This window comes from Dendrobium catenatum, unplaced genomic scaffold, assembly GCF_001605985.2.
Source record: "Dendrobium catenatum unplaced genomic scaffold, ASM160598v2 fragScaff_scaffold_631, whole genome shotgun sequence".
NCBI lineage: Eukaryota > Viridiplantae > Streptophyta > Magnoliopsida > Asparagales > Orchidaceae > Dendrobium > Dendrobium catenatum.
This window is the reverse complement of record NW_021319093.1, coordinates 628,728-642,852: the sequence shown is the minus strand read 5'-3', so window position 1 is coordinate 642,852 and position 14,125 is coordinate 628,728. Positions and strand designations below refer to the sequence as shown.

Sequence of the window (14,125 nt, the reverse complement as noted above, 5' to 3'; positions counted from 1 at the left end):
TTCGCCCGCTTCTCCAACTCCTGCTTCCTCCCCGGCGACGAGTCCTCTCGGTGTCACATGTGTCTTGGTGGTATCGCTAAGTTTGCTCGCGATTCTCTTCCGCTAGCCTCCACTTCAAAGAGAGATTGCCAGACCTCTAGGTGAATGGTCTAAATTTTAAACGTGTGGCTTTAGTAGTAGCTAGTTGCATTATCTATTTTCTTTGGATATCTTTTGCAAGACTTTTGTAATCCTCAAGTGTAATCAATACCGTTAACTTAATCTATCACAAATTTTCTTAAATCCAACTTGAGTAAGCTAGATTTTATCGTTAACATTGCATAGTTAAACTCTCATTAATATCAAACGTGCAATTCATGTTATCCCATATATGTTTCACATCATTTTTGATATCAGAGCATGGCTAGCATAGGCTATACATGCTAGATTTCATCCTAGGGAGCTACTTTATCTCTTATTCATCATCGCATGCAAGACAGCGCATATTTCATTTAATTCCATGTTGTAGTCTGCTGTCCTTTCATTTCTTGCATCATTTAGAGGATTTCTAGTGAGTTTAACTTAGTTGTAATTGCTGTCCTCACCCTAGAAGTTAACCTAAATGCTTGGACAACTTCTCCCATTGCTGTAATCTGCTGTCCACTCAGAAACTGCACTTGTTAGAGACATTTAAGTGAACCGATAGCTGTCCTAGTTGCTGTCCACACTTCACATCCAACCCTAAACACTTTATACAACGTGCCACCTTGTGTTAGGTTGCTGTCCCTAGTATTCCAGCAGTATTTAGGAGCTTTGGGAGCCTTCTAACATAGCGTATAGGTGCTGTCCACCACCCCGACACCTTGACTAGCCAACCCCGACCCTAACCAATGGACCCGGAACACTTGCAAGCGACGTTAGACCTCATAGTTGGACAACTGGGTTCGGTTACGCAGCAGATCCGCAACACCCAGACTGATTTAGCTGACTTTAGACGCCATACGAGTGACCGACTAGATAATATCGAGCGCATGAGAAACCCTGCTATCTACACACCTTCGAGACCTCACTCACCTTATGGCGAGGACAACATACCCGATCATGACCAACCTCGAGATCCCGGACATTTCAAGACCATTACCGACATAACCCGAGACCCCATCAAGAGCCCATAGGAAACGAGAACCCTTGGAGAGACAACGACGCTCAATTACTGAAGAACATTAGGATTGACACCCCGACATACGACGGGACTCTTGACCCTCAAGTTTTCCTGGATTGGCTCAAATCGATGGATAGCTACTTTAAATGGTACAACATTTCTGAAGCTAGGAAAGTCAGGTTCGCTGAAATGAAGCTCACTGGTCGAGCCAACCTGTACTGGACCAACTTGGAAAACATGCGTGAATCTCGAGGTGAACACCCTATAAACGATTGGAGAACCATGAAACAAGAACTTAGGAGAAAATACCTACCGCCATCGTACTATCCTAAACTCCTAGACAAGTGGAATAGACTTACCCAAGGAAGCAAGCCTGTTAAGGACTACATCTCTGCCTTCGAAGACTTCCTGATTCGTTGCAACGGCGAGGAGTCCGCCACCCCAACTCAAATCCTATCCATGTTTAGAGCTGGCCTTAGGGAAGATCTGCGAACTGAACTCTTCGCTAGTGGAATTGACACTTTAAAAGCAGCGTGCAGCCTAGTACTTGACCTAGAGGAGTCCAAAACCCACTCCCACACTAAACAGTTTGACTCTCGACCTAACCCATATCATACTTCCACCAGCCAGCCCCAACACAGACCCACGAACTCGATAGGTAGTCGACCCACTGCTAGCACAGCCCCACCTCGTCCGGACTCTAAAGGTAAAGCCCCCGAACGCGACGCGCCCAAAGCCAATTCCAGAACCAAATGTTATAGGTGTCATGGGTACGGACACATTGCTTCACAATGTTCCAGTCCCTATAAGGTTACCATCATAGAAGAGGTTGACGACGACGAGGAAGAGCCTGATACTGACTTAATTCATCATGTTGACGAAGAAGAGGAATTTTTCACTGAGGATGAACCTGTCACCCTGCAAGTCGTTAGATGCGCTTTATCCCAACCAAAACCAAGTGATGATCGGAGAAGAACGTCCATCTTCCATACCTTTACTAGAATTGGAGATAAGAACTGTAAGGTTATTATCGATAGTGGAAGCTGCATCAACGCTGTCTCCTCAGCAATGATCTCTAAGCTTAACATTAAATCTACACCTCACCCAAATCCGTATAAGGTTGCCTGGATTAACTCAACCTCTATGGAAATAAAAGATAGGAGCCTTATCCCGCTTGAATTTAATAAATATCAAGAGAAGATTTGGTGTGATGTACTAACGATGGATGTGGGCCAAATTATTCTTGGTCGCCCCTGGCTTTTTGACAACGACGTTCATATTTATGGGAGGACGAACACCTACGTGTTTGAATACAACGGAAAGAAGATTAAACTGATTCCCTCTCAGCCCAAATCCGACAAGGGTGAACTTAAAACTGCTCCACCTAAAACCAATAAGGGCCTACACCTTGTGACGGCGAAAGAACTGGATATAGAATTTAACCAAGGATCCCCTATGTATGCCCTAGTGGCTAGGGAAGTTAATGAGAATCAAGGGGAGCCTGTCCTTGAAGAGGTTAAGCCTCTTTTAGAAGCTTTCGCTGATGTCTTTCCGGAAGATTTACCCGACCAACTCCCACCCCTTAGAGATATCCAACATGCGATTGACCTAGTGCCTGGAGCTTCCCTACCAAACCTCCCTCACTACCGGATGAACCCAACGGAGCACACAGAACTGAAAAGGCAAGTAGATGAACTCCTGCAACGCAGATTTATCAAAGAGAGCCTTAGCCCGTGTGCAGTCCTTGCCCTCTTAACTCCAAAGAAGGACGATTCTTGGAGGATGTGTGTTGATAGCCGTGCTATCAACAAGATTATTGTGAAATATCGATTCCCGATCCCGCGACTAGACGACATGTTAGACATGATGACTGGAGCAACCCTGTTCTCTAAAGTTGATCTGCGGATACCATCAGATCAGAATTCGCCGGGGTGATGAATGGAAAACGGCCTTTAAAACAAAAGACGGGTTGTATGAATGGATGGTTATGCCCTTTGGTCTTAGTAACGCTCCTAGTACATTCATGCGGATTATGACCCAAGTCCTTTGACCTTTCCTTGGAAAGTTCGTGGTCGTCTACTTCGATGATATATTGATCTATAGTAAATCGTCTGACCAACATTTGGAACACTTGAAGCAGGTCTATGAGATTTTGAGGAAAGAACAGTTGTATGCAAACCCTCAGAAATGTGTGTTTCTTACTGATAGTGTTACCTTTCTTGGATTCATAATTTCATCTCGAGGAATTTCAGCCGACCCCGAGAAAGTCAAAGCAATTAATGAGTGGCATGAACCTAGAAATATCAGAGATGTTCGAAGTTTTCACGGATTGGCCACATTCTATAGGAGGTTTATTAGAAACTTTAGCACTATAGTGGCCCCCATAACCGACTGCCTCAAGAAAGGAGAATTCCACTGGACTTTAGCTGCTACTAAGGCTTTCGAGGATATTAAAAGAAAAATGGTTGAATCCCCTGTTATGCGTCTCCCTGATTTTTCTAAATTCTTTGAAGTTACATGCGACGCATCAGGAATTGGTATAGGAGGAGTTTTATCTCAAGGACATCCTGTGGCGTATTTTAGCGAGAAATTAAATGACATTCGTCAAAGGTACTCCACCTACGATAAGGAGTTTTATGCGATCATTCAATCCCTTAGGTATTGGAGACACTACTTGCTTCCCCATGAGTTTGTAATATTTTCGGATCATGAAGCCTTGCGATACATTAACTCCCAGAAGAAGTTAAATGCGCGACATGGTCGTTGGGTCGAATTCCTCCAAGAATATTCTTATACTATTAGGCACAAGGCCGGAGCTGAGAATAAAGAAGCTGATGCCTTGAGTCGTAGAATGATGATCACTCGAGAGATGAGAACGGAGATTGTGGGATTTGAACGCATCAAGGATGATTATAAAGAGTGCCTTGATTTTAAGGAAACATACTCCTTACTGACGACTGGAGATAAACAAGTTGTGGATGATTTCTTGTTGGAAAATGGATACTTGTTCAAGTCTCAAAAGTTGTGTATTCCCAACACCTCACTTCGGGAATTTCTTGTGTGGGAACTACACGCGGGAGGCTTAGCTGGACATTTTGGGCAGGCTAAGACCATTGCGGCGGTCGAATATAGATTCTTCTGGCCTAGCCTTAAGCGAGACGTTAGTAGACTGATCAAACGTTGCCACACATGCCAACTAGCTAAACAGAGAAAGCAGAACATGGGCCTCTACATCCCACTTCCCGTCCCGAACTGCCCGTGGCAAAACGTTAGTATGGACTTTGTTCTAGGGCTACCCAAAACTGCCAGGAAGCACGATTCTATCTGCGTAGTAGTAGATCGCTTCTCTAAGATGACCCATTTCCTCCCATGTGCTAAGACGTTCGATGCCTCCAGGATTGCCAAACTATACTTTGATGAGATCGTCCGACTCCATGGGCTCCCAAAAATAATTGTGCAGATCGAGAAGTGAAATTTACAAGCTATTTCTGGAAAACCTTATGGATTAAGATGGGTACTAAGTTGCAGTTCTCCACCGCCTTTCACCCACAAACGGATGGTCAAACGGAAGTTGTTAATAGGAGTCTTGGGAACCTTCTTAGAACCTTAGTCGGTGAACACATTAGGGACTGGGATTCCAAACTACCCATTGCTGAATTTGCCTACAATAATTCTGTCAACCGAACCACCGGTATGAGCCCAGCTGAGATTGTTTATGGATACCAACCTAGGCAACCAATAGATTTACTCCCCATGAGTCCTAAGTTTAGAGTGTCTGAGTCTGCATATGCATTTGCATCACATTTACATGAATTGCACAAAGAAATTAATGAAAGAATTAAACAGAGCAATGCTAGCTATAAACTTAATGCAGACCTCAAGAAAAGATTTAAAGAATTTGAAGTGGGAGATTATGTTATGGTTCGAATTCGTCCGGAGCGGTTCCCACTAGGAACCGTTAAGAAATTACACGCGAGGAGCGTGGGGCCTTTCAAAATAATTTTCAAAATTAACAGTAATGCTTATGTGCTAGACCTTCCCGAAGGTTTTAACTTTAGCCCCACTTTTAACGTTGAAGACCTTGTAACATATGAGGGACCCGAGTTTAATCCTACCAATCCATTACATGATGAGCCTTGTGAGTCCCCACCTGGTGAGATCCCCAGCCTACCCCCACTTTACCTACCGCGGAGAGGATTGAAGCGATACTTAGCGATGAAATAATTTCCACTAAGGACGGTGGTCGCCGAAGGTATCTGGTTCAGGAAAGTCGGAGACAGAAAACGTGTGGATCGACCGAGATTAGCTACAGAGATTGGATCCGAACCTACTGGAGTGGTACGAGACTTCTAGAGACACTGACTCGACGGGGTCGAGTTTTCTCCCACTTGGGGAGAATGATGGGGGCATCAGATTTCGACACGTGTACCATCGCCGAAGTCAAAGATCGACGGCGACGATTCAGAGCCTCTACTTCTGATTTATGTGCATTTTATTTTTATGAATGTATTTTCTGTTTTACTAGTTCGCCCCTGTGGGCATTGAGTCGTTTATGTAGCCTGGAAGGGAATTTGTGTCTTTTTTTTCTTTTCTTTTCTTTTCGGCCTATTTATATGAGGCCTTATGCATTGTATTGGATTATTATTTTGGATGAATGAAATTTCTTTTTTGATGTTCTCTTTGTGAGTGCATGAAGATCTCTTGGTGATTTCTTCCTTGAGATCTCTTAGTGAGTTCTCTAAGTAATTGTTAACCCTAGCATTTCTTTTCATCCATTTACTTTTCTCCCTCCCACAAGAAAGCTCCACATAAATTTCCCCATAGCTCCTACCACCGGCCCCCTAGGGCTTCCCGCCACCGGCCAAGCTCACAACCTCCGGCCGCCCACCTTCCCGACGCCCCTTCCCATCCGGTCAATCCTTTTCTCCATCCATTTCAAATTTGAAATTTGAAATTCAGATTTTGAATTATTTCCTAATTTGGAAATCCAAATTAGGAAAGTTTTCATGATTAAACCAATTTCAAATTAATCTAATTTGGAGTTTTTTAAATCCCTTGCCACGTCATCAAAGCAAGTTGGAAACTCCTTTTTCTCTTCCCACAAATCCCTCTCTCTCTCTCTAGCCATCCCGCCGGCCCCCTTTTTTTTTTTTGCTCCCATTAAGGAGGCAATTAAATCCTCCTCCCTAATTTGAAATCCTAATTTGATTTCAAATAAAATTTTCCCCATTATACTAAATCCTAATTTGAATTTCAATTTTATTTCCCTCTCCCTTCCCTCTCTCCACTGCCGGCCCCCTATTGGTTCTCCCATTAAGTGGGCATTAACTCTCCTTTAATTTGGGATTTCAAATTTAAATCTCAAAAAATTTCCCTCCTATTTTTCCCTAAACTGAAATCAATTTCAGCTCTCAAACAAAACCCTCCTCCCCTCACCCTTGCTCTACCGCCGGCCTCCCCTCCTCTCCAAACCGACCCTCTCTCCTCTCTTGGCATCTTGAAGGATTGTTCGCCTCCTCATACATGGTGTATGGCGGATCCCGCCCTTGATTACGGAATCGAACTTGACATCTACGGCCACATTCACGTTCTTAGATCGTCGTTCTTTGACGTGGGATTTGGGTTCGACGACAACGTGGAAGACTACTTGAATCGGATCCTCCCCACCCTTGTAGACGCCATTGACGAACAGCTTTCAGATTACGAGTGGATCATCCAAGGTCGTTCGCCCGCTTCTCCAACTCCTGCTTCCTCCCTGGTGACGAGTCCTCTCGGTGTCACATGTGTCTTCGTGGTATCGCTAAGTTTGCTCGCGATTCTCTTCCGCTAGCCTCCACTTCAAAGAGAGATTGCCGGACCTCTGGGTGAATGGTCTAAATTTTAAACGTGTGACTTTAGTAGTAGCTAGTTGCATTATCTATTTTCTTTGGATATCTTTTGCAAGACTTTTGTAATCCTCAAGTGTAATCAATACCGTTAACTTAATCTATCACGAATTTTCTTAAATCCAACTTGAGTAAGCTAGATTTTATCGTTAACATTGCATAGTTAAACTCTCATTAATATCTAACGTGCAATTCATGTTATCCCATATATGTTTCACATCACTTAGTGGCGTCTAAACTGTTGTGAGTGGACGAGTCTGGCTTGTAATTAACTAATCGAGAACTATGAGAGACTTCTAGATTGAGGGTGAGTAACATGAATGAATTTTTCTAGCGAGAACTTCCAATCAACAAGTAAAATACTCTTGACGAGTTGTCGAGTTCATCGGGGAAATAAAATTAGCGAGTAAGTGACTTTTTGAGTCCCTTGGATGAGTTAAGTAGTTCATTATAGAGGCTGAGTTAGGATTGGTTCTTTGGCGACTAGATGAGATTTAGCTATAGGGAACTTGATGTTCTTTTAGAGGTTGGCTAGTTTTAAATTGCAGACAGTTCAAGCAGGTTTACAATCAATGATTTGTCGAAGACTCTATTAAGTTAACCTAGGCGAATATGAGCGTACAAGTAGTAAAGAACAAAGATTTCACTTCTTCAATATGACATCCTTTCCTGGTGACTCTACCGATTATCTCAGTTTAAAATACATATCCTTTACTGACTACAAAACTCAAGATACCTTCAAGAACAGATTTCTTATAAAGCCTGAAAGGGATTAATTGAAACCTATAAATTGGAAATCAAATAGAAACTTGCAATTCTTCCTACTCAAAGGACATTGAAATGATCCTGTCAGATCTGAGACACCAGGCCATAAAACATTTTGTAGCAATATAGTTGCTCCCCTACTTGTCAATTTGTGCTTAAGATTCCATCTATAAACGCCACCACTTTTATCATAACGAGTACCAGTACCTTCAAGAACAGTTTTCCAATAACGCTTGTAAAGGATTAATTGTAAGATAAACATTGGAAATCAAATAGAAACTTATATTCTTCCTACTCGAAGGACATATCGAAATGACCTTGTCAGATCTGAGACACCAGGCCAAAAAAAAAAAATGTACCAATATAGTTGCTCCCCTATTTGCCAATTTGTGCTTAAGATTCCATTTATGGACGCCACCATTTTTATCATAACAAGTACTAATACCTATACTGATACCAGTTTCCATTTGTTTCCTGACTAGTGACAGATGGTAAATAAATGAACTAGTACGAGAAAACTAACTTTAAGATTAATTACAAACTAGTATTTGCATAAGATTATGGGAGAAGAAAAAATGGCAGCTAGCTTGTTTGCTCAAATGACACCTTGTATTTACAGAGATCTCAAAAATTTAGGGTAAACACTTTCGCCCTCTTATTTTTTTGAAATTCTTGGTACTCCACTTTTGGATTGGACATATATTGCACGGCTCGTTCCATGGATACTTTTTAATGTAACAATAACATGATTATTTCTTCACCATCTTTGCATGAAATTAAAATACGCAGCATAATATTGCAAATTCATAATGCATAATATGATAATAATAAAATATAATACTATATTATAATTTACTAAAATTCTAAAATATAATGTTATTTTAGAAACCTTGTGGAGGAGACCAATTATCTAGTCACATTATTATTCATTAATATAACAATCTTGTGCTGCACCAATTATTTTGCACTTAAAATAACTCTTCTTCAAAGATATGAAAGTTTTGAAGGATGCCAAAATTAAGGTAGAGGATCAATATGCATAGAAGTAATATCTACTCCGAGAAAGAGGTTAGAATAACTTTGCAAATGCAAAATATAATTGTAGAGTTAACAAAAACATAAGAAAATTTATTAAGAATAACAACAATGACGTTAGAAATTTAAGCAATAGTGATTCAAAAGATGGACAGTCTTCAAAATATTGAAGTTGTGGAGTAGGAATGACATGAGATTTAGAAACTAATAGTTGTATAGTAGACATGACAAAAGATTCAAAAGATTGTAATTGTGGAGGAGTGGCAAGGATTTAGACGATTGTAGTAGTGGAGTAGGAATGACAAGAAATTTCTTCAAGTGATGAAGAGTCTTCTTCCACTGAAACATATTGTTCTCTAAGATATTTCAATTGTAATTTAAGTTAAAGTTTCATTTGTTTATAATATTTTGCCATAAAGTGAATATTTCTTTTGATTGACAAAGAATCTTTCTAGTGCCCATTTTGTATTGCTATATATATGACAAGATAAAAATGGATGAAAGAAGGAAAAAAAGTTTTGGAAGATTTAAATTTGAAGAAGACTTATTACATTTTTAATAAACAACCATAAAAAAAAACTTGTAGTTGCCCCCACTGGCCAACCAAGTAAAACAACCCAGTGATACATTGCTTTCAGCCCAGTGTGCATTTAACCTATATAAAAAAGTATCTAAACCTAACATCTGCTTTTGCTTCCTCCCGAACTCGATGGTTCACATTTGTCTGGTGACTACCACTCAGCTGTAGAAAAGGTTCAATCTTTTGGCCAAGAAACCAATGAAAGATCTTGTTTTTTAAGTATGTAGCAAACGGATGGGTTAAGCAAGAACTCAGCAAACTAAAGATTAATTTATCCTTAGCAAAGTCAATAGAAAACCAAACTATAAAGCTATGTCTTTGAAGGACATTAAAGTCTACAATCAAAAGGCATGTTCTACATGAAAAAAGTGGAAGAGCTGAAAGAGATTGAGGAAGATGTACATTTTGTAAGCATTAACTACTCTTAACTTCTTTTATTTTCCATATTCACGTTCATTTTTCCTCTAACATGCTTTGTTTATTTGAGAGATTCATTTATGAGACATAAATTTGATGGAATTAATTTGGTTGAAAATTTAATCAATTATTTTCTGCCATCAATCTTGCTTTTATTATCTTGTTAAATTATCGTTGACAAGAATCACTTGTTATTGCAATTATTTTTTTTCAGCTCATTGTAGAATAGTCTGAATGAGATCTACAATGCTTTGTTTCATTTTTATGGATCATATATACTTTATTTTTATTTATTACAAAATTCTGACAAAATTATTAATACAAACTCAGAAACTCAGAATGATAAAATGTTGGCGTTATTTTTAAAACCGTTAATTTTTACTCCCATTAAGAAAAAATTTTGGTTCTTTCTTTCTAATTTCCCTTACCCATTTCCATATCTCTAGTTCTCTTTTTTTTTTTTTCTAGATACATCTCTAATTGTATATTTTTCAATGTTTGCATCAAACATATTTTATGCATTTAATACAAGCAAAGATTACGACGTGATACTAATGTTTCTCAAAATCAGTTTAGATTCAAGCCGGGTAGGTCTACTATGGAAGCTATACATTTACTAAAAGATTTGATGGAGAAAAATAGAGAGAGTAAGGATGATCCATATGAAATTTAAAAGTTTAGAGAAAGCATGTGATAAATTTTCTAAGGAAGTGCTCTGGAGAGTTCTAGAAAAAAAAGGAGTTAATAATGCTTGTATTCATTAAGGATATGTATACAAGAGCTATTACTAATATTCACACATAAAGTGACTTGACCAAGTATTCTCCTATTTCAATTGTTTTACATTAGAGCTTAGCTTTAAGCTCATATCTTTTTGCTTTAGTCATAGATGTTCTTGTAGACAATTGCAAGAGAATGTACCTTGGTGTATGCTTTTTGTTTAATAAGACTAATGAGGGAGTTGATGAAAAGCTTAAATTATGGAGGTCAATCTTAGAGTCTAAAGGTTTCCGTTTGAGTAGATCTAAAACCAAACACATTGTGTGTAATTTTAGCAGTTATGGATCTAATGGTGGGATTTTTTCTTTGGGTAATCAAGCCATTAAAAGGAGTGCACGTTTTAGATCTCTCGAATCTATTGTTCAAAGCGATGGTGAAATAGATAGGGATATTAATAGTAGAATTCAAGTTCGATGGTTGAAGTGGAGGAATGCATTGAGGTTATTGTATGATAGAAAAGTACCCCTCATACTTAAAGAAAAATTTTATAAGATGGTAGTGAGACCTACAATGTTTCATGGCACATAATGTTGGCCATTAAAAGAGAAGCATAAAATTAAGTTAAGTGTTGCAAAGAAGAGGATGCTCAGGTGGATGAGTGGCTTTACACTTAGAGGCAATATTAAACGAGTATATATGTGAAAATGTTGGAGTAGCTTAGTGGAAAATAAGATTAGATAAAGTCATCTTAGATGGTTTGGTCACTTAAATTATCGGCCTCTCGATGACCCTGTTAGAAGAATAGATGTATTAGATCTTGCCTATGTTAAGAAAGATAGAGGTAGACCTAAAAAAAATTGGTTAGAAAGTGATAAAAAAAATATCTATTTATTAGATTTAAATGAGAATTCGACTCTTCATAGGACAAAAAAAAGAAAAACTATTCGTGTAGCCGACCACACATAGTGGGATGAAGGCTTGTCGTTGTCGTTGTAACAATCTCCTCTAAAGATGAGTTTGGGTGGATTCCCCCTTGCAAAGTTTAGTTTAAATTTTTTTGCCACTTAAATTATGCGTACAATGCGCACCTTGAGAAATGGCATTAGACCAATAGATACTATTCATGCCTAAGCATCTAGTAGCCACTTTAGATAATTAGACTTGAGTGGAGAAGATGATCTCAAATTTGTAGGATAGGTAATAGCCAAACATGAATAGCATAAAAACAGATTAACTTCTAGAAGTACTTGCTACACAGTATAGGAAGCTTGGTCTGGTAATCCATCTTTCTTTTTATTTATTTATTTTCATTGGTGTAGCTTGGAGCCAACAATTTGGTAAAAATTTCAGCATTTTATGGCATGGCTCCATCAGAGAATAAAACACTACAAACTCTCCTTCTTTATTTTGAATTCCTTGTACAAGAATTAAAATTGTAATGGAAAAAAATTAAGCTTTCCCGTAAACAGCCTTGATGGCATATAGAGTTGAACTTTCGATTCATTGAAAGTAACAATTGAAGTATTAACCTTCACGACAATGAAACAACTTACCAATTTTAGTGCATGTTTTAGATGAATCAAACATTGGGAAATAAAAAGGAAAGGAACTTCTTTTCTTTTCTTTTTTTTAATCTCGATCTTGTAGAGCAATTTCTCTAAATGTCCTGTTTAATCTTTATGATGGAAAGCTAAAATATCGTCTTACTTCTGCTACAATTTTTCTCAAAACCAAATGTCACCTCAACCAAATTTTACTCATTTAAGGTTTACTAACGGAGTTGGTGCAGTGGTTGAATTAACTACATTGTAATGTATCCTAGAGGTCAAGAGCTTAGGAAAGAGCCACTTTACTGACGCAGGGATAAGTCAGTTCATTTTGAATCCAGATAAAACACATTGTTTTATTGTTATTCCATGGTAAACTCGACTCAGACCCACCACGGAGAAGCCTCGAGCACTAGATAACTCATTTTACAATTTAAAGTTTGAATAGCTTACCAATATCATGCTTCTGAGATGAAAATAATTCAAAATTTAGTCTATCAAACTTCTGATAACAAAATGGCAAACAATGGAATGGGTTGTTTAGTACCTAGTTTAGCAAGGTTCCAAGTAACATTTAACTTAAATCATGCCAAACAAAATTTTGGATCCTATTGCAAGAGGAAAAAGTCTCATTTTTCTCCACTATGTTTAATTTTGGATTTGATAAAACCTGGTGGGAATGGGATTTAATGGATTTGCGAACTTACAGCGAACGCTCTCTGCTGTCGTCCCAATTCTTGCTCATTTTCCGTCGCCTCTTCTAACGCGGTGTAGGGAAGGTCAAATCCGGCGTGGATTGCGATTTTTGCTTCCCCTTAATTTGTGGAGAAATTATTGAGTGCAGAATCTGAATTCCAAACCACATTCGCGGATGCATTTAGGGGCCCAGTGCATCTAGGAATGTGACGCATGATGATTAGAATCTGAATGTATTCGGATTCCGGATTTCGCACACAATAATTTCTCTAATTTTTGTGGAGGACGATCTCGTATCCACCGTGGAATGAGGGCTGTAAGTCGCAGGCCTCCATATCAGCGGAGATGAATGCAAAAGGAAGAAGGGTTAGTGATTTTGGTCTCTTATTTTAGACATCTAATCAATAATTTAATAATTTAATAAGAGTTGCAACATCAATATTTTCGAGTTATTTAAGTGCTTAAATAATTACTTAGGATACTCAAAATAATAAAAAATAAGTAATAATGGTAAATTAATATTAATTAGTAAAATTAAGTAAGCCAGCTAATTATATTTGAATTTATTAGTATGAATTAATTAATTAATTAATTAAATTTTATATCCATAAACAAATATCCAAATAGATTGTAAGGATTTAACAAATTTTTGAAGTTTTGTTAAATCATTTTTCAGATTTAACCCTTGTTGAAGGTTGAGAAATTCGTGATGGTAGAGTGAGAAAAATGTGTCTTATCAATGCATGAAAACACCATAATTCTTACGTAAAAAAATTCTGAGAAAGAAAAAAACCACATTGCTCAGTTGAAACGGTTCAACTAGAATTTGCATAGATTATAAAAGTCATATGTCCTTCAACTTGAGGACAAGAAGAAAACAATGCATTGAAAAAATTTGCCAACCTTCATATTTATATTCTTGGCGCAAAAATCTGATAATGGTCGGAAAGAACTTTAATGGCGACCGAGAAGAACTTTAATGGCGACCGAGAAGAACTTCAATGGTGAACGAGACGAACTACGTCGATCGTCAGAAAAAACTTCGACAACGGTCAAAACAAACTTCGATGATGGTTGAGAAGAATTTCGGCGGTGGTCGAGAAGAACTTCAACGGTGGTCGAGAAGAACTTCGGCGGTAGTTGAGAAGAGCTTTGATGGTGGCTTAGAAGAACTTTGGCGATGGCCTAGAAGAACTTTGGCGGTGGTCGAGAAGAACTTCGACAACAGTCGGAAAGAACTTCGGTGGTGGTCGCGGCAAGGTAGCTCTCAAAATCTTCTCTTCCTCCTCAACTCTTTCTCTCTTTTTTCATCCTCCCATCTCTTACGTGAAGAATGAGG

General features: G+C 38.6%; 1 protein-coding gene across 1 annotated transcript; it reads left to right on the top strand.

Annotated features, from left to right (window-relative positions):
- The first annotated feature begins 1,270 nt into the window (after window positions 1–1,270).
- On the top strand, window positions 1,271–3,076 carry LOC114579787. Its single transcript, XM_028695416.1, has one exon. It carries the CDS (start codon window positions 1,271–1,273, stop codon window positions 3,074–3,076), a length of 1,806 nt encoding a protein of 601 aa, XP_028551249.1.
- Window positions 3,077–14,125: the final 11,049 nt, after the last annotated feature.